We start from the raw sequence: 21,398 nt of genomic DNA, 5'->3' as shown, positions 1-21,398 counted from the left end.
TGGGTTTGGGTAATTATATCGAGATTACTATAAATGATTTCAATCTAGTTGAGATTCTTAAATGCTCCTCCTAATGATTCATTTCTCTTATTGATGGCTAATTATTAACATAACAAACTAAATTATAAATTATCGAACATAATACTCTAAAACAAATTCATAAATATTCAAATGATGTGTCTGCAAAGTAATAAAAAATGCAAAAATATTTGTTGACCGAAATTTATTATGTGATTAACAAATTTGATATATTGATTGCATGACTAACTAATATACTTTATATTTAGTATATTAGTTACTATAACAATTGATATACACGTAGTAAACGTGTACATCGCATATATTGTTGGATTGTTTAAGTTAGTAATTAAGTGTATACATAACATCATTTTTAAAGAATCAGAACTATGCGAAAATCTATTAATGATAACTAAAAATATATAATAGGTGGAGCGTATCAAATAATTGAACCACTTAGGCGATGGAAATATGCCCATAGACTTGATAGTTATTAATTGTACCCTTCCTTGGCTATTACAAGACACACTAGCTAGCTAGCCGTACACATTATAAATATAACAAACGATGTTATTCATGGACACTCTAAATTATTCCACTAAGAAAGCCAAAACATAGGGCTACCTCCACTCCAATTATTTTTGTATTTCACTCCATAATTACCAAATGAAAATATTGGTTTCTAAGATTTGTCATTGTTGGTTTTCAATTTTTTGGAACGAGTATTGAATTTCTATACAACTTCTTCATATTATTATTTCTCTTTCTTCATATTCTCACTTCCTCTTTGTCATTTCTTCATCTTATCTTCCATATATAATTTCTTCCTTATTCCTCATCTCTCATCTTTTTCCTTTTCTTCTTCTTCTTTCACGACATGATCTTGTGTACCAAAATCTAAACAATCAGTTGTCTATCTCAGATATACAAATAGATAAATCACTATTACTATCTATCTTAGATAGATGAGTGATAGATCTAAACAATCATTTATCAAAATCTAAACAATTTAATTTCATACATTTTATTGTACTTTTTATCATCTTCCACAAAAGAGATGCATGATATAAAATTACACCCAAAAGAAATACCATAAAGTATTAAAGTTTATTCAAAGTCACAAGTCTTTGGTCTCAAAACGCAATCTCAAAAAAATATACCAAAAATGCCAAAATGGGACCAATAAATTACCTCCTCAAAACTCTCTCTTTTGGTACACATTATCGTTTAATTTCATTACTCAAGAAAACGACTATAGTTAATAAATAAATAAATAATAAACTAAAATATTTATAAAATAAAACAAAATTTTTAAATTAAACACCAAATAATATAAAATTTTGTTATAGTTTATAAATATTTTGATATTCATCTCCAACAACTTGGTATAGATTGGATAAAATGTGTCTTAACGTCAACCCGCCCCATCAAACACACATTTTTTTCTCCTAAAACCCCTAATCCACCCTAAATCTATCTTTCCTTTCTTATGACTGCCAACTTTCATACATAATATATACATACATACATATATATATATTATAAAGGTCCTTTTCTTCTTTTTGCACAAAATTTCTTGGGAAAGTTGTACACGTAAATTCCAGCCGCCATAACTACGGAATAATAATCTTTCCATTCTTCTCGTTTTACTTTTCCACACAAAAGAATAAATGAGAAAGAGACTGTATACACATTCACAGACAGAAATTTGAGAGGCACAAAATTAAGGATGTAAAGAGAGACTATGTATGTGTACAGAGAGACAAATGCGGTATAATCTTGTGGATCGATCATTTCTTCATTTGTGAGTGTCATTCTTCCTGCAAAACCCATGCTAATCTTCTCTATATCGTTCTAATTTTACTGGGTATGTCCTCGAACAGATACAGACAAGGCATAAACTTCAAATGAAAGAGATTAACTGCTAGCTAGGAGATCAATATATGCACAAAGAGAGAAAAAGGCCAGGGCAGGTTTTTATATTATTTTGAGTGAATTTAGACTAATCCAAATGAGTCAAAAAATTAAATAATAATATTAATAAAAAGAAATACTTAATCCTAGTTTATATAGGATAAGGAAAAACTCGACTTCAGTAACTTAAATTTTTTACTTCTTCGTCATAAAGTTTTAATTTTTCTATAAAGTTGCGTTTCTTTCTTTTGCAAGCTCTCTTTTTCTCAAAATTAGAAATTTATTGTTGTTGTTATCTGAAGATCGTTTGTGTTTTTACTTGTCCAAATTTCTAAATATTCATCGTATAGAAGAGATTATATCCCAAAATTAGTTAAATAAAAAAGGGGAGGAGTAATTCAAGACAATGAAAAGTTTATTTCAAAGTGTGTATATATATATATACATAGGTGGTAAAGATTGTGAGGTGTTTTTAACTTTTCATTTAAATTATTAAGATATATGTGTCCGTAAGATGGATGGTTTCCAACTATATTTTAGCTTTTTTAAAAAAGGTACGTAGTAGAGAAGATGGAGAGATAGATAGAGAAGATGGAGAGATAGTTTGATTATATTGAAGAGCAAAGAGTGTAGAATAGAGAAATAATGCATGTGCATGTAGACTTGGAGATCAGCGTTTGTATATGGCCCCCTCTTAATTATTGCTAAACATAATAATGGACACAAAATAGAAACATAGACATTATTATAGTCTCACAATATAATAAAATTTAGGTTGCAGTATGCTCCTAAACCCCACCAGAGGGCATTTCTTCATTTAGTCATTTGGAATATTAGATCAAAGATTCGAGTCACATCCATAGAGAAATAACAACTTAGATGAGAGAGTAGGACGTGTAATTAAGTATTAATTATATATAATCAAAAGCATTATCACAAAAAGTAAAAGATTTTAAGATAAGGTTTGGGAGACTAAGAAAGCTTTGTGTTTAGTGTGAGTTTGGTTGAATACTTTGTATGTAGTTGTGTAGGTGAAATTGCAGCCAATTTCAAAGCTTATTCCCTGAGAGAGCAAAGGAAAAGACAGGTTCAAATGAATAGGAATAAAACTAAATTGAAATTCTTATTCACTGAATGTTCTTTCTTTCTTTCTTTCTGTCTCTCTCTTTCTTGATCTTTTTGGGTTTGAGACAATTTTTAATCAGACAAGGCAGTTCAAAGAAAAGTGGAAAAGAAGAAAAAAAAAAAAGCAAAATGGATGGTCAAAGGTGATAGGTACGTAGTAGTGATCAGTTGTTAGTGGTTGGGAGTTCATGAGAATGAAGCAAGTGGAGCAAAAATAAATATCTTCCCTTATTAATTCTCCCTAATTAATCAGTGTCATAAATATAAGCTAACTTAATTAATTTTAAAAAATTAACATACAACTAATGAAAAGTAAGTGGAGTTTATATGCAAATCGACTAAATAATTATAATAATATTCATTTAAACCTAAATAATTGAATCTACAACATTTGGATCCAGAAGTGAGCATGTACTTCATCTCTAGTTGCTTGGAGAAAATTAGGAGCTTCTGAAACCAATCTAGGGTAGAATGACCCATTTAGCGGTTTCGATTTTGACAATTTTAGAATCACCTAACTACTACTCTTGTTCTACTACTCTTGTTCGACATTTGAAAAATAGAAAATATTGTGTTTGTTTCTTAATTGTAGTTCGAGTGCGTATTGTTGTTGTATCGTGATATATCTACTGTCCTTGCAAACAAAAATCGACACGGCCTCAATGATAAGTCGCAATGTTATAAGTACACAACTTTCAATCTCAAACATATACACTTATCGAAGAAAGAAATGAAAAAGGCAATAAAGTTTGTTTTTGCTTAGAACGGAAAGGAAAGGTTGATAATTGAAAAAGAAGATGTCTAGGTCTAGAAAGAACGGAAAGAAAAAAGAACCATACACTACGAATTAGGGGAGAAGAAAACATACCGATGGAGTTCACACTTAAGAGTTAAAGACTTGTTGATGAATCCAAACAACTTCAAAGTAACCAAAGCATTACAATAAATCCCAATTTGTGCAATTCACATCAACATTAATTATATTGCTACAGTGTGTTGGGTGGCACTAATATTAGCAAAACATTTATACATTTGACGTCTAATCCTATACCAACATGTGTCGTTGCAAGTAACGTGTTGTTTTTGTTTGTATATTATATTATGGCAAAGAATTAGCATATAATCAATATATTAAACTCTTAAAGTTTAATTTGGTCAAAAGTTGATAATCTTTAACTCCTATTATTTAACAAATCATAAGTGTAATCAATGTCTTATGCAATCAAACGTTTCTTCCACAAAATGAGAAGAGAGAGAGAATCTTTAATGGTTAATTAATTATCTTAAGCCACTAATCAAACTTCATCTTTCCATTAATTTAAAGTAATCAAACTTAGAGAGATGAAGAATGTCCGTTTACAATTTAATTTTTTTTTAATGACAAACTTTAAGTACTATTGTTTATTACGATAAAAATTGTTGAAGTAATTCAGGGTGATATTTAGATTTACAGACTGGTTCAAGTTTAAAAAGATATTTTGAAGGTCTATAAGCATCTCAAATTGAAGTGTTCTGATGGTATAAAGTCATGACTTGATCTAGGTGAGATTATTTCAGTTCACCAAAAGGTAATAATATTCTAGTCGAGTCCACTTATCAGAATATCCTACAACCTCGACAATTATATATGTGTTGACATCACTAGACCCTAATACTTTTATCTTAAACCAGATATCGAATCGTAAGTGAACTCTATGAATAGTCTCATTCTCGCCCCTTTAATGAATAGACAATATTTTATATGTTTAATTAGTAAAACACAATTATAGTATGTACTAATTTAACCCAAAGTGTACTCAGTCAGAAAGCAACTTGACGTTATCTATACATACCAACAACACAAGACAAGGTATAAAAATAATGTGAACCTTAAAATTTATCAATTAATAGTGTCGTTCAAACTTCAAAGTGATCACAATTTAGAAGCGGAACAAAAAGATTCATATGACCGTTTCTTTAAGTGAGATAACTAAGAAAATTTTCTACAATAGAAATAATTAAGGGAGGAAAAACACAAACTAAAGATTTTGAATTAGTATATGAAAATTATTATAATCACACATCAATATTATTGTTAATCCAATTAGAAGAGCATCAGATTATTATTGTATCACTCATGCAACTGAGAGAGTTAGTATATCAAACATAAAACATTTGAAATAATTAAGAGAAAAATTAGAAAGGGCCAAATGAGTAAAACTCTTTGTATTGAGCTTAGAGGTGATCACGTTTTTTTAACCTTTCAAATGGCAGGATCGGACAACCACTGTTCTAATCTTGTGGGAAACAGAGAAATGAGAGATAGGATTGGAGGAGAAGGATGATGATGATATGGTGATCGAAAGAAAGTAGTTGAAGAGTGGGATGTAGAGAATTGAATCCTGTCGGCGAAATGAATCATAAAGCAACTAAAAAGAGAGAGAGAATATAAGTGCACCGTGCACGTGGCCCAACATGATTTTAGAAAGTGACTCAAATTGACTCCCCCTTTTTCCCCTTGCCTTTACCCCTTCTTCTTCTTCTTCTTCTTCTTCTTCTTCTTCTATATATCTCTTTCTTTGGTCCTTCCTTTGTTTGGTATCCCTTTAATTTCCTCCCATATACCTCCTCCTCTCTCTTTCCCCTAAATACCTTAAGTTTACCAATTATTACATATATTATACTCTCTTTCTAAACTCATATCTTATTTTCTCTAACCCAGATAATATACAGTACCCTAATTAAGTTTATTATTATTATGGGTGATGATGGGGAGATGATCAAACACATACATCCCTTAAACTCAAGGTTTAAAAGGGTTTGTGTTTTTTGTGGGAGTAGCTCCGGCAAGAGAAATTGCTACCGTGAAGCTGCCGTCGAACTCGCCCGAGAATTGGTAATTAATTAGTACTAATTCTCTAATTAATATAATTATTCCCATATATATCCTGATCCCTCCATGAGTTTAATTTTTGTTTTTTTTATTGTGTGGGTTTTTCAATTGATGATCTAATTAATTTTTATATATAGGTTTCGAGAAGATTGGATCTTGTTTATGGAGGTGGAAGTATTGGGTTAATGGGGCTTGTCTCTCGTGAGGTTCACAATGGAGGTGGACATGTCATAGGGTAATTAATTATCCTCAATTCATCAACTATTATTATACTCATCCTTTTTATAAGTATAGGATAAGATATAATATATAAGTTTAAAATATAATTAACCTTTCTAATTCTTTTTCTTTTCATTTTTGACAGAATTATCCCAAAAACCTTGATGCGTAAAGAGGTATGAAATCTCTCAAACTAGTGTACAAATATGGATGGAAGTGTATATATATTTATAAAAAGCTTTGAAACGACAGATTTAATATTATTTGTGGACGGGTACTATTTGAAAAGAAATGCAGTGAGAGACGAGTAAGATATTAAGAAGTATATAAAAACATAGGGGATAAGATTTTAAATAATATAAATGATAGATTGAAGAATGGTATGTGTGTGTGTGTTTTTGGAGAAGTAGATTACTGGAGAAACAGTTGGGGAGGTCCGACCAGTAGCCGACATGCATCAAAGGAAAGCGGAGATGGCCCGCCATTCTGACTGTTTCATTGCCCTCCCAGGTCTCATCTCTCTCTCTTTCTCTTTCTCTCTCTCTCTCTCTCTCTCTCTTTCTTCTAAGTATAAACATTAACCATTTAACCAACAAAACTTATGAATTATATATATATATATAGGTGGATATGGAACGTTGGAAGAGCTACTCGAAGTCATTACCTGGGCCCAACTTGGCATCCATGACAAGCCGGTAAAAATTATCTTTAAGGAATAGTTGCAAATATAATAAGATCAAAAGATCATTTGATGCAATAACTTATTAATTGTTTGATTTCTTTATTCTTGTATGTTATAGGTGGGTTTGCTTAATGTTCATGGCTATTACAACTCGCTTCTCTCCTTCATTGATAAGGCGGTAGACGACGGCTTTATCATGCCGTCTCAACGCAGTATTATCGTATCTGCTCCAAACGCCAAGGAGCTTGTTCAGAAACTCGAGGTTTATTAAAAACATAAAATCAAACTTCCCCCGGCTTGATCTTAAATTTGTGTTTATTTTCTCTATTTAGTTAAGGAGTGATTTTAAAAGGATAGAAATTGGCAGGAATATGTGCCGGTTCATGATGGTGTGGTGGCAAAAGCCAAGTGGGAAGCGGCACAAATGGAGCTAAACGCCACTTTGCAGACAGAATTCTACCGGTGAAAACTGCCAACCCAAAAACAACATTGTTATCTTTCTTTTCTTTTCTTTTCTTTTATTTTCTTTTCTTTCTTTTCTTTCTTTTCTTTTTTTCCTTTTCTTGTGGGGTTTTGTTTGAAACCCCACAGTTGCATTTGTACAGAATTTTAGGGAAGAATAAATTTAATTTACAATTTTAGATTATTTTTGTGTTGACAAATATTCAAATAATTAAGAAAAATCAATCGATTTTAAAAGTTTTTATACTTTTAATTTTATTTTCTATACTTTTTAAGTATACTTTGGATGAATTAAAGTTAAAGTGGATTAATGAAAATAGGATGATTCAAGGTTGAAAGACACTTTTATAAAATCTCATTCCTTTCTCTTGTTTCTTCCATATTTTTTCCTAATCATCACAAATATATCCAATTTTTTTTTACTTCCTTCGTTTTGGATTCTCGCTATCCTCACTTTGATATCATCTTCCATCTTTAATTAATTCAAAAGAACTAAAGAAAGCAAGGAGGAAGCATAAACAAAATAACACAAAAATTCAAGGAAAAGAAACGAAGACATAGAAGAAAATTAATCATTGATTTTTTAAAAAAATGCATATCAAAATAAACAAATAATTGGAATCATTTTAGTAATTAAGAAAGGAGGGATGAGGACGTAATCAAATAGCATACAATTTTCAAATCTAGTATCACATTTAATTCGGCTCTTCTATTTTAGGCTATACTCATATAATTTATGAATCAAATGGATCACTTATTTCAAAATTAAAAAGTACAAAAATCAAAACGAACGTAGTGAGAATAGGACAATAACGAAAATATAGTATGGGCATATAGGGACAATGACGTAATAGTAATGGTACGGATAAGAAATTCAAAAGGTCCATATTTTACTATACAACCTAAGGTGATGTTAACATCCACGTAGTGAAAGATAATGTGGCCAATTCTTTTTACTTTATTATGTATCCTTTTTTTTTTTATTAAACTTAATTTATCATAAAAATAAATTATTGAATATTTATTCTCCATATTAAAATGGGAACATTTATGTGACCAAAGAAAAAGATTATTATTGTTACTCTTTTTATCTTGATGTTGAAGTTTCTGATGATGGGACTAAATTAATATAGACACCTTTCTATATAAAAATTAAAACGTTTTTTTTTTAGAATGGTCCCTTTTTCTTATAAAAAAAAAAATAAAGAGAGAAAAAAGAAAAAAAGAAAAAGTACTTGTCTTCAACTCACCTAATATGTGTGGCTTTCATTTCTGCACTTTTCAAGGGTTTTTCTTTTTCTTTTCTTTTCTTATTTCAAGTTCTGCTAACAAAAGTTCATCAAATCTGATTATTTTCTCGTAAATCTTTTATATGGTCTTGTTGGTTTTGAATATTGCGAATGATTTGTGTACTTCTTCGCTTTTTTTTTTTTCCTTTTTGTGATTGTTTATGTTTGAAATTTTCTCGTCATCGTTTAGAATTTATTACCCGATTGTTTAAATTTGAAGTCTTTTTTTTCTTATATATTTTTTTTATAAAAACTATATAATTAATTGAAATTAAAGTAGGTGAATAATATATATATATGTAAGTAAATCATCGAAGATATCTCCGACCTCAAGTTGTATTATAGTACATTTTCAAAAAAAAAGAAATTAGGATCTTGTGAGAATGAGAGTAGAATAATTTTTAAAAAAATTATTAAAAAAGGACTATTATTGGAAAGTCCATTAATGAAAAATGAAGAGGTATTTATGAAAAAGAAAGAAATGCGTTGGATTCTTCATTTAATGGAGAAGAGAAAAGAGGTTGGAAAAAGCTCCAAATAAGGAAACAGAAGAGGGGATGCCTTTTTTTTTATTTTGAGTTCTAAATAATTAATTACCTTTTCCAAATTAATTCATTCACTAATTTAATTAACCAAATCATACTAAATTTTATAACTTTACAAATTCCCTTTTTCAAGTTTAATAACTTTTTTTATAAAATTGACTTTCAATTTTAATTCATATTTCATACCCATTTCAATTATATGTCTCCCTCCCTCCAAATTTAATTTAATAAAGACAAACCTTACATAATATTTCTATCACTTATCTTATCATTTTTTTCTCTTATAATATTTCTATCACTTATCTTATCATTTTTTTCTCTTTTAACTCTAATTCACCGTTAATTAATTAATTCAAAAAGTCACTTTTCTTTTTAAAGAAAGTCGAAAATGAAAGTAAGTTCAACCATTATATGGAAACAAAAGATGATTTAGATAATGTGATTTTTAAAATGATGGTTAAGATAAATGATTAGTATTGATTGATTGTATGGTATGTATATAGTTTTATGATGTATTGGTAACTATAGTTATGTTAACCTAGTACATATATTCTAGTTGATAAGAAATGAGGAATATAATAATTGTAAAAAAAGTACAAACATTTGGATGTTATTGTTGTAAGGAGTAAGGAGTAAGGAGTAAGGAGTAAGGAGGGCCAAATTTCAATGAAAATTCAAAAGAGAAGTACCAATTACTCACCCACTTGCCCCCTTTTTAATTGGCCCTCTTCCTCTCTTTGTAAGGATAACGAGTCCCTCTCCTTTCCCTTTACTTTACCTCTTCAAAATAATAATACTAACACTTCATTCGTCTCTTTCTCTATTAACAGTAACACCACTCTTTTGTAATTTCACTTTTTTAACCAATTCATCATGTATCACTCTCATCTCTACCTATATCAAACTTTGTTTGCATTTCTAACGATAATCTACTCTTTGAACAAAGTGTTGGAAAACACAAACATTTACGTGCAAAGCTCATCTTTTATGTTTTATTTCATTATAATAAGATCGAACTAAAGTTTTGGTTAGTTGTGTATGACTCTAAATGATGTGGATGGGAGTTGAGAAATATATTATAATTTAGTCTATTTTGCAATTATTTATGTCTCTTTATAGAATTTTAATGTTTCCAACCATAAATTTCAATAAGAGTTGGAATAATTGGCCTCCATTTGATTTTCAGCTAAACTCGGTTGTTCATTTCAACGAGACGACACGTAAAAGTTAACTTCCAAAACTCATTTAAATTCTTACAAAAATTAAGCATAATCATCTCACGAAATTAAGTATGGTGATCGAGATGGAACATTGGCTAAAACTATAAAGGAAGTGCTTTTAAGATACACAACGGTTTAGTTATGCGTTATAATATTGTAATATTATACTTAATAATAGGTCTAACTTCTACTGTTAGAACCAAAAAATCGTAAGGTTGATTATAATATGATCCGTCTCAAACACCCTCTAAAGAAATCACAAATTTTCCAAAAAAATAGATGGAAAAAATTGGTATGTACTTGTATTTATTTCACTGAATCACATCAATACTATTCAAAAGGAGCTTGGAGAGAACCTTTGATTTCCTCTTGTTCTTTTTAGTTGATAATCACAAGGATATCTTATGTAATTCCAGATTTAGATCCATAAGAAAGATTATATTTCATAAGTATATCTTATATTATATTTTTAGTTGAAAGGAGTAAAGTTTGAATGGAATGGTAGAGTTAATGGTTAAAGTTATGAATTTTTGTGTTGGTAAAAAGAACATTAATTTTAGAAGTGAAGTGAAGTGAAGTGGAGGAGGAAGATGGTATTTGGAGAGACAAGATCCGTTGTTACAGATCTCATCTGTCCTTTTCTCAATTTACTCAAATTGGATATATGATCATATGATACAGCAACAAACCACATTAATATTTAGTAATAACTAACGAACAAGTTATAGTTTACATATGCACTTCTCTAAACTAAGCCCTTTTCAACTACACACCACTTTTCTAACACTACATGATGATCATTTTTCACAACCTGATATTGAGGAGATCATGGAGATTTTTATGGATGGTTTTTTGGGAGATCAATTCATTTCATTTGTCTTACTAACCGTTCATTAGTTTAGCAGAGGTGTGTTAGGTGTCAAGAAAACTAACTCCATCTTTTCTCATTGCATTGTTAAGGAAGCTATGGTGTTGGGCACACAATTTAAGAAAAAGGACTGTAAGTTGATAGGACAGAATTTTCTTCCATCAAACATACTTGCTAGGTGTATTCTTCCAAATTCTGGAATTTATGAGAAAATATCTCTCAATTTATATCCATTAATATCTCACATTAATGTTTGATTGAACTGCCTAAACTTGTCCTTTTCTTAATCTTCAACCAGCTGGATCAAAATGAAGCTAATCAATTGTTTCAAGCAACATTGCACACAGTTAATCATATTACCATAGTATATCTTTAGCAGAAGAGGATGGATAAAAGATCAGAAGGGCACCAAAAGAATACAAAAAGATACTAAATGCCATATAAGGATATTGATTACAATCTTATTAATATATTGTTTTCAAAATGAATATTTTCCTATTGAACTTAAAATAAAGTTGCCCTGCTGTCCATCCGGTATCATGAATGATAAATAAAAGCTGATTTTCTTCGTGGCACAATTATGCACACTCAAGAATCTAAATATGTTGTATTAAGCTTATACATAAACAGAACTAAGAAAATATTTCCCCAATGTTAAAAAATAACATCGATTATTGAGAAGACACAGTTCCTCCCTATGTTACAGTTTGGTTTCATGACCAGATTTAGTGATTTCCATTTCAAGTGCAACTTCACATTATGTTCCTGTTTCAAAACTCTATCAACAATAGCAGACTGCGGATAAGGAACAACGCAGGAAGGGCAAACTTACTGTGGTCGATTCTCAAGATCCCCGCCCACCTTTTTGTCGTTTCTCTTCCAATGCAGCAGCCTCGTTCAGCATGTCAGCCGCATCCTTGTCCATATCTAGCTTGGCAAGCGCAACAGCCTGCATGTAAAAAGATGTGGACCAATCGGGATAAACACATTGGGCTTGCATTGCATCTCGAAGAGCAGCGTCCGGTTGGTCACAAAGAAGATAACACAAACTCCTTCGTGCATAAACAGTGGGAGAAACCATGGTGCCAACATCTATGAACTGCAGATTGAAATAATAGTGCATCATATTTAATTCTTATTTCATACAAAGGCAGGCACAGGATGAGAGCAACTACTATAACATCTATCAAAATCACTAATTTGTTTCTTAGGACTCAAACCAGCTAATGCTAACGTTCAATCTGCCCTAAAAAAACGCGATTTGATACCCAGTTGAAAGGAATGAAATCTGCTCTAGTAAAGTATATTTACTTAATTAGTCAAATAAAAATAAAATGCACACCTGAGAATAACAGTCAATTGCTGTTTTAAAATCTTTGTCACGAAATGCCAAATCACCACGCTTCCTCGCCTCTAACATGTCTCTCATTTGTTGAGTCCATTCTTGGAAAGACAGCTAAAAAAGAATTTTAGAAATTTAAAACATCAGAAAAATGAAAATAAGCCCATTCGTTAAGAGGCACAATTACTTCACCTCATTTGTTCTTTCGTCGTCTTTGTAGTGTGTCATTACCAAAATCTGATGAATAGCCGTGAGATCCATCCTTGCACAAGCATCGCCCATTGGAGTGAGAGGATGTTGTGGAGTTGGAGGTGCTTCCTCATGCTTTGGAATTCCTAGCATCACATAAGATGCCACCTGCAATCTCAAGACAAGGCTTTTCAGCTTGAAGGCAGAAGAAGACCCTAAAATCTAGTAGGAATAAAGAATGGGGGCATAAATGAACACTCATTAAACCAACAGTCTAGCTGATAAGATCATATCAACAAAGTTGACAAAATAAATATATCAGAAAATAAAGCCCTCAAATTCTTGTAACTAACATATAGAAACATGTAGTATATTTAGTAATTGCAAGCATCTCATCTAATTTACCTACACCTCAACTAATCCTACCAAACAAATGCTTCAACATATAAAATACGACTTTGAGAAGTATTACAAAATTATCATTTTAACTAGAACAGAACTCACTACTACAAAGACATTTGGAGCTTTAGTTGTCTTTTATGGTGGACAATATAAAATATTTGATATTCGATTGGATAACAATACATATAAATTACACATCTAGGAATAATTTAAATCATGACATGCTAGCATTGCAGCAAGAATGCAAAATCATCTGGTTTAGAACAAAGAAGGGAAGCATAGAATATTTAAAATTCTCAGGAAGCAAGTAAGAAGTTTACATCAATACAGGCTAATAACATGGTTTCTTACATCAGGTTTATTCTGTAAAGGGGCAAGGGTTGCAACAAGGTCCTTAGTATTTGGGCGATCTCGAGGTTCGTATTGTAAGCATCTTGATGCAAGATCAAAAACCACAGTTGCCTCCCCAGTTGAAAAGTTACCCTCCAAATGTGAATCCATTAAGAGAAGAATGTTTTTGCCTCGAATCATATCAAGTGCCTGCACATTCCATTATACATATTAATATGAAGGTAAATCCTAAATCCAAATGTAAAAACTACAAAATGGTCCCCACCCCATGACTCGAACATTTATTAGCAGTCCTAATAATCTTTTAAAAATGTCCCAAACTATACATTCTGAATAATTTGACTAACTGTGAAAGGTGTTTTGGAGATAGAAGTTATTTAACAAAAATGTAAATTCTTGTTATAGAAAATGATTGCTGGGCTTCAAAAAGTTAAATTGCCCTTTAACCAACTAAAGCTATGCATGGGTAATAAGAAACAAACACTTACATGACCAGGAGGGATGTGCTTGCCACTCAGTAGATCTAAAAGGACAGTTCCAAAGCTAAAGATAACACTTTCTGCAGTCACTCTTCCTATAGCAAACAAAAAAATAAATTTAAAATTTTAGTCAACGATATAGATACTCAAGCAAGCCAAGAACAATGAAAACTAATATTCTTTTTCCAATGAATGAGAAATTATACAAGGAGACTGCCTCTGACAATCACATTGTATTACAAAAGGGAAACCACAAAAGCACTTCAAAGTTGTATCGAGTGGTTATAAGGGGCATATAAATTTTGAAATCCACAACCAACGTTTATTAAATGGCAGCCTCCTTGAATAATTTTCCCCATTAGCATCTTGCTTAGAAATAATAATTTCTCATCAATTAAAAATGGCATACATGTAATTTTGTTCTATATTTATAAGCTACGTTATATGTGTAATTATTAGTAAAAACACTTGTCTATAAGAATTTTATAAGAACATATATTTATAATTATTATAAAAATGTTATCCTTTGTTATAGTTTGATTGATGCTACAATTAAGAGAGCAAGCAAAGAATAAAATAACAACAAATTTTGTTCCTAAGATAACAAAATCATTATCTCAAACAAGAACATTGAGATACTTTATTAACTAGTCAATTTAGTTCTCAAAGTTAAACAAGCAGACAGCCAATGCCAAACAAGATTTTGTAGTTATGTATGTATTCAAGTTTATCTCACCAAAATGTGCACAGCTCAACTGTCTTAGTACTTGCACTATCAACCTCGATGTTAGAGATTTAATTTTCCACCCCACATATAATTATAAGAAAAATATTAAATAAAAAATAATAATTGATTGGTTTTATAAAAAAAAGAACCCTCGAGCTACTCCCAGCTCAAATTGCCTCACCTAGATTATCCAAATTCTTCTATTTACTTTCGAATTGAAAATAAGAAAAAATTGTGACAAAAATTAATGTCTTCCAAGTGTAGACTTAGGTAATAAGAGAAAGCATAGAATGATAACTTGTCAATAAACAGTCAAACGAAAAATTAATTGCAAAGAAATGAGAAGATTTATTTGTTTACTAAATTGAGATACTTATGAAGTCAAAACATAAAGACAGTGTTTCCTGAAGAAGATCAAATACCATTTCTTAAATATTCAGGTGGAGTATACGCAAGATTGGTGCTATAACTTTTCCCATCCCTGCTGTTTTTCATCAATCCAAAACAAGAAAGTCTAGGGTCACCATTCTGTCAAAAAAACCATCCACAAATTACTACATCGCTCTCATACAGACAAGGGATTCCTATATAAAGTATCTAAGCAAAATTACCAAAATATAAAATATTAAAAAGCCAATATAAAATGAAGTATATCCGACATATTAGTTCCTAAATCTCTGAAAAGAAATTGTGAGAGCACCTCATCAAACAGAACTCTGTACGCATTCAAGTCGTGGTACAATGGACGTTCCTGAGAGCTACAATAGTCTAATGCTTCAGCAATATATAAAGCAACTCTTAATCTCATAGCCCACTCAATTGTCTGATTCTCCCCTGTCAAGAAAACAAAAAGATTTTTGCCATATTAAAGAAAACTATCCAAAAAATGGTAAAAGAAAGAAGATCGGCAGAGAATTCCACGAAAAATTAACGAACATTTAAAATTCAAAAGACTTGGAAAAAAAATTGATGTTGACTGCATAATGCAGCTGTGATTGCATACATCATCAATGCTTTTAATTAACATAAACACAAATGAAATAAACAAACACTAATAATAGGATAAGACATCACTGTGCTACTACTTCACAGTGTTCTGAAAGGCCAAAACTCGGAAAGAGACAAACCCAAAATAGAAAGCACAATACCATGAGCTAATAATAAATTAAACCGAGCTTAAACAACCCCTTATCTGGACATTAATCGTTAATCAATTAGAAGAACTTACAGTGGAAGAGATGCTTCGCAAGGGTGTCATTGGGCATATACTCCGCAATAAGAAACCTCTCTTCGCCTTCACAGCAATACCCAATGAGATTCGCCAATCTTTTATGCCTCAATTTACCAACCCCAGATGCCTCCTCCTGAAGAACGAAACCAGAATCATAGAAATAATGAGCAATGGAATAAAACCCATATCGAAATTAAAACCCTACTCAACCCCTGACCCCAATGTGGAAACATAAAGATTAAGCTAAATCAAGAAATGGATTTAAATAGGGAAGTACAACGAACTGCTTGGGGTCAGGCCAAGCAAACTTAGCAAACTTTTTAACGGCGATCCAACGACGATTGTTCTGGTTCTGAAGACGGCCTTTGAAAACGACATTGGGGGCTTTATCCCCGCTCTCGGAGACGATGTAATCAGAACTGAAGTTGTTGGTAGCAGCCTTGAGGTCAGCGAAGGAGAACTCGGAGAAAGCAGGAACACCACCGGAAAGGGCGGCGGGATCAGAAGACCCATTAGAAGGATGAGATTGAAAATTGTTTTGGGGATGTGGGATATGGTTGCTTTTACCAGCTCCTAGTCCTAGACTGTGAGCCCTCTGTAAGGAGGATCCACAGCAGCCCATAACTCCCTTTTACTTATTAAAAAAAAAAAAAAAATCATACAGAAGGAACTCCAGAAGTTTCAATTTACAAAGACTCTGTTTCAAAAAAGAGAGATAGATATGATAAAAGGAGAGAGAGAGAGAGAGAGATGTTAAGAAGAAAGGATCTTCTCTTTTAGTTCATACTGTTTCTTCTTCTCATGGGAGCTAAGCAAAGCGAGAGCTAGCTAGCTCCTCTTGCTTGCTCTCTCTCCCTCTTTTTCTTTTTCTTGTTCTTGTTCTTCTCTCTCTCTCTCTGATTTATTTTATTTTTTAATAAATTTTCTTGGGGGTTTGTTTATTTTCCATAGCTGGGTACTGACAAGACCTCTGTCTTTCTCTCTGCTTCCTCCTTGCATTGAGTTGTCATTTTTGGGGGAGAGAAGGAGTATTTTGGTCATTTCACTACAACGTCTCTTTTTTGTTTCTCGCGCTGTACTGTCACGTCCTTTGATTTCTCTCTTTTACATTTTCTTCCTCTTTTTTTATATTCTATTTTCCACAAAACTATGTATTATCTTTTCTATAAATTTCAATATTATATCATTATTAATAATTTAAAACAAATATATAAATAATTATGATGGTGGCATAATTATTAGCCTTTCATCTCAACCCATCACCACAACCCTACTCCCTGGGTGTTTCATACTTTGTAATTAAATTATATACTACAAACAAACCTTAGGTTCCACTTATGAGTTTGAGATCACTTGCATCAAATTTATTACAAAAAATAGAATCATAGGATACTTATATGTTCTTATTTTAAATTAATTAATCATTTTGTTTGATTGAGGTGCCATATTACAAATTTTACTTTACATGGAAATCAGTGATACTAAAAATTATGAAAATGCATGTTTGGAAAGTTTATCAATCCATGTTGAACATATCAAAATCAAAATCAAGCTTTTGAAAATATAAACATCGGGGTAAGAGGAATAAATTCATTTTGATGTGATTGATAAAGGTTTGTGTTTAACGGAATATTCAAAAATTCATAGACAAATACCCAAATGGAAAAAGAAAAAAAAAACTTTTTAAAATGTTTAAAAATAGCATCAGCATAATTTAATTTTGGATTCTCATTGTTTGGCATCACCTTCTTCAATCAGCTTCAAAACTCATCAACATTTTTCATCCATTTCATTTTATATGGAAGTTTGATTGAAAATATATAGTTGTGTCGTTTTCATACATATGAAAAAACTAGTGTATATCGAAATTAGAATTCAATATCATTAAAGTATTTCATAAAAGCTCATTTGCACGTGATTGCTTATAGAAATAATTCTAAACACATACATTTTTCTTGCGAGAGACTTGTCTTTAATAGAGTTTCGATTCTCTATTTAAGCTATGAACAGGGACACATAATAGAAAAAATATTTTTCGTGAGCTAAACTGGGACATGGACAAATAATATGTTCCTTTCTTGCTCATGTTCGTGTTCTATTTGCTTTTTGAAAAACTAAGCTGTTATTGTATAAATATTATGTTTAAATTTTAAATTTTATTTTCTAATAATAAGATATGAATGTGTTCGAATTTAGTGCTTAAATTTAGATGGTAATATATGAAAAAATAATTTTCAGAATTAAATATATAGAATATTTATTTAAAAATAACTAATTTTTTATTTTCATATCAATTTTTAAAAAATAGAAAATTTGAGAAACTATTTACAACAAAAACAGTGAAAATAAATTTTATTATTGAATAAAACTAACAATTTTCTATTATTTATTTATTTTAAAAATATACGGTTAATTATTGGATGTATATAATTTTATAGTTGATAGTAAAAATATTGTATTAATTAAGTTAAGTTAGGTATCACGACTTGACTTGATTTGATTTTTTATATTATATATTTTAAATAAAATATCTAAATTAAGATTTTTGTCCTCAAATAAAAATAAAAATAGAGGGATGCGTCAATCTCTATAATAATGTCTATTAGAATGTATTAAAATATCATAAGTAGGCTATTACATATTTAATGTAGCATTACAATATTTCATACCTTACCTATTTTCTATAAATATCTTTATCCCATGAATCTTGAATAGCATTTGCTACCACTTTCCAAATATTTATATCTTCAAAATGTTTTCCTTAATATCCCATAATTTATTTTTTTGTTTCCTAACATTTTCATTTTTTTTGTGTTTTGTTTTCTTTGTTTTTTAAATTTTCTACTTATTGAAAACAAAAACAATTGATTTTGTTTTTCATTTTTCTTTCATATTTTTCAAAACAAATTTTATTCTTAAAAAAAAAAAAACAATTTAGCTATAAACGAACTTGTTTTTTAAAAATTAATTTTTAAAACAACAAATAAATGAGTTTTCAAACGTACCCTAGAGTTTATTCAAAATAGTACAATATCGAAAATATTAATTTTTAAATTTTCACCCATATTAAATCAAGAATAATGTATATTCATGAAATTAATCTTCACATAATTATGTTTGATGAACACAAAAATTAATAAAGGTTAACTTTTCTAAAATCAACCAATTAAAATGTGGAGCTTCTTTAGAAGTTTATCTATACATGCATAGAAAACTTATTTATATATAAATATTAATTAAAAACTACAAACTAATACGAAACTAATTTAGAAGTTCATACAAATATGCGTATTTTGAGTGGTGTCTCTCTTTACTAGATGAACTCGCGTTTTCAAGATAACATTTATTTTGTTTTAAACATGATATATACAGTGCTTCTCACAACTCCTTGTACACTCCTTATTTATATGGTAGCAATATGATTCATTTTGTATTAAAAAAATAGATATTTTAGAGGCAAAAGTAGAACACATCAACCGATTTTATTAACCAAAATATGATTCCAAACATTAATAAAATAAATTGACCAAAGAAAGAAAAATCCATAATCATTATACTGAGTGAATAGATAGTAATTATATCCTTATCATCAACTTTATCTATCTATCATTTGATGCTAACTGTATTTATTAAGAGTGATGGGCTAAACCATGACAAGTAGATTAACTTTACATAATTAATTTATAGACCAATAAAATAACTCACTTGACTTATTACAGATCCATAAATATTTTTACCACAAACCTAACAATTAAAGTTAGATATTATTTCAATCCTTTTCACATATATGTATATATATTATATAGAAAAATATAAAGTTGAAAATGAGGTCGAAATGTGTTAGTCTATATTAAATATGTTAAAGTAATTACACCTATCAATAAAAAGGAGAGAAAGCATATTTGTGGAGTAAATTAAATGGAGCTAAATTAGAAGGGCCAAAGTCCTTTTGGACTATTTACTTGAAATTAAACTATTAGGTATTCAACACGCTTTTACTCTTAAAGTGTATGTCTTTATAATTTATGATATTTGGTAAGTTGACAAGCAATGGACTTATAAAACACTTTCTTTGCCATGTTATTCATTTAATGAATACAAATGGATTTCTACACTCTAAATTTTCAAAATATATATTTTTTTTAGTTTTCATGTTTCTAATAACGGTTTTTTAATTTTCTTAGAGTATTATTTTTGTTTGATGATTTTAAAATAGTTATACAATATTTAAAATTAGAAAAGAATAGTATTAGATATAATATGAATTTTAGAAATTATAAGTTAATAAAACTCTATACTTATTTGGATAAACTTTTAAACTTTATTTTAAAATTTAGATGCTAAAAGTATATATTTTAAATATTTAACAACCGAGTTTGTTTTTGTAGAGTACATTAAAAACAGATAATAGAAAGATAATTTTTAATTTTTTTAAAGAAAAATTGTATCATATACCAAAAAAAAATTAGAAAAAATAGTTCATACCACTTTTTTGTTTGTATATTACAAATATGATATAGTAAGTTATTACAAATATGATATAGTAAATTAGATACACAAACCATTACTGTTTTTAAATTGTCACTTTTTAAAATAAGTATTTTTAAAAAGAAAAAATGATATTGAGGTGAGAAGTGGTAGAAAAATAAGAATGATTGTTGATTTTGGTTGGTATTAAATTTAGGTTTTTGTTTGGTGGAAAAGTTGTTAGTAGAGAAAATGGCATTTATGAGCGTCGCCTTCAAACGTGTGCTTCTTTCTTGTATTTATCCTCTTTCACAATTCACAATTCACAATTCACACTTTCAATTTCTATTTAACAAACCCTTCAAATTATTTTTTACATTTCCATAAAAACCATTAACTTCTAATTATTTTTTTGTTAGTAGTTTAAATCTCTGCTTTTATTTTCTAGTATATCAGCTGATATTGACACAATAAAAATATCAATTTTATATCAAATAACCCTAAATTAAAAACTGAAAAAAAAAAAAAAAGAACTCTTAATCACACCTTGAAGAATCCAAATGAAAATTTTCCTTTTCAAGTCTAGCCTGCAATGCAAATTGTTATTTTCTTTGGGTTGAGTAAATAATCTTTTATAGTGTCTTAAAAATATTTACATGTCCATATCATAATTGTGATCGATAGAATTTATGCTTCTAAAATAGCTTTTATATTGTTTTCAATTCCAAGTTAGTTAATTAGCCCGCCATAAACTTATTAGCTTAACTTGTATCTTGACATGAGATCACATGTTCTAATTTTACCATTCAAAATTGTACTTAAAAATATTTTTTTAAAAAAGGAGTGCAAAAAAAACCTAATTTAGATAAATATCTAATGTGCTCCTCTCGTCCACATTAACTATTATTCAAAATCAAGTAAAGAAGTTCTTTTCTTGGCTTGCATGCATTATATACCTATTTCTTTTTAATGACAAACAACTAAACCTCATTGTCC

General features: G+C 29.8%; 2 protein-coding genes and 1 pseudogene across 3 annotated transcripts; 1 reads left to right on the top strand and 2 right to left on the bottom strand.

The window, feature by feature from the left end:
- Positions 1–1,791: 1,791 nt before the first annotated feature.
- Positions 1,792–1,905, bottom strand: LOC116404832 (annotated as a pseudogene).
- Positions 1,906–5,573: 3,668 nt separating this feature from the next.
- LOC101207180 (cytokinin riboside 5'-monophosphate phosphoribohydrolase LOG1) lies at positions 5,574–7,476 on the top strand. Its single transcript, XM_004144237.3, has 7 exons — positions 5,574–5,932; positions 6,067–6,164; positions 6,294–6,324; positions 6,559–6,658; positions 6,773–6,843; positions 6,949–7,092; positions 7,198–7,476. The coding sequence occupies exons 1-7, from the start codon at positions 5,795–5,797 to the stop codon at positions 7,294–7,296; spliced, it is 681 nt and encodes a 226-aa protein (XP_004144285.1). The 5' UTR covers positions 5,574–5,794; the 3' UTR covers positions 7,297–7,476.
- A 4,155-nt stretch (positions 7,477–11,631) lies between these two features.
- Positions 11,632–16,863, bottom strand: LOC101213531 (serine/threonine-protein kinase BSK1). 2 transcript variants are annotated; one of them, XM_031887608.1, is made up of 10 exons: positions 16,213–16,863; positions 15,933–16,068; positions 15,405–15,538; positions 15,127–15,232; positions 13,987–14,072; positions 13,499–13,687; positions 12,749–12,913; positions 12,557–12,670; positions 12,047–12,313; positions 11,632–11,979 (listed from the first exon to the last, which is right to left on the bottom strand). In XM_031887608.1, the coding sequence occupies exons 1-9, from the start codon at positions 16,555–16,557 to the stop codon at positions 12,059–12,061; spliced, it is 1,530 nt and encodes a 509-aa protein (XP_031743468.1). In that variant the 5' UTR covers positions 16,558–16,863; the 3' UTR covers positions 11,632–11,979; positions 12,047–12,058. The 2 variants fall into 2 exon arrangements, with proteins under 2 accessions (XP_031743468.1, XP_004144226.1); XM_004144178.3 differs by having other exon boundaries at positions 11,632–12,313; positions 16,213–16,862.
- Positions 16,864–21,398: the final 4,535 nt, after the last annotated feature.

This window comes from Cucumis sativus, chromosome 6 (genome assembly GCF_000004075.3).
Source record: "Cucumis sativus cultivar 9930 chromosome 6, Cucumber_9930_V3, whole genome shotgun sequence".
In the NCBI taxonomy this organism is placed as follows: domain Eukaryota; kingdom Viridiplantae; phylum Streptophyta; class Magnoliopsida; order Cucurbitales; family Cucurbitaceae; genus Cucumis; species Cucumis sativus.
This window is presented reverse-complemented; position numbering and strand designations above follow the sequence as displayed.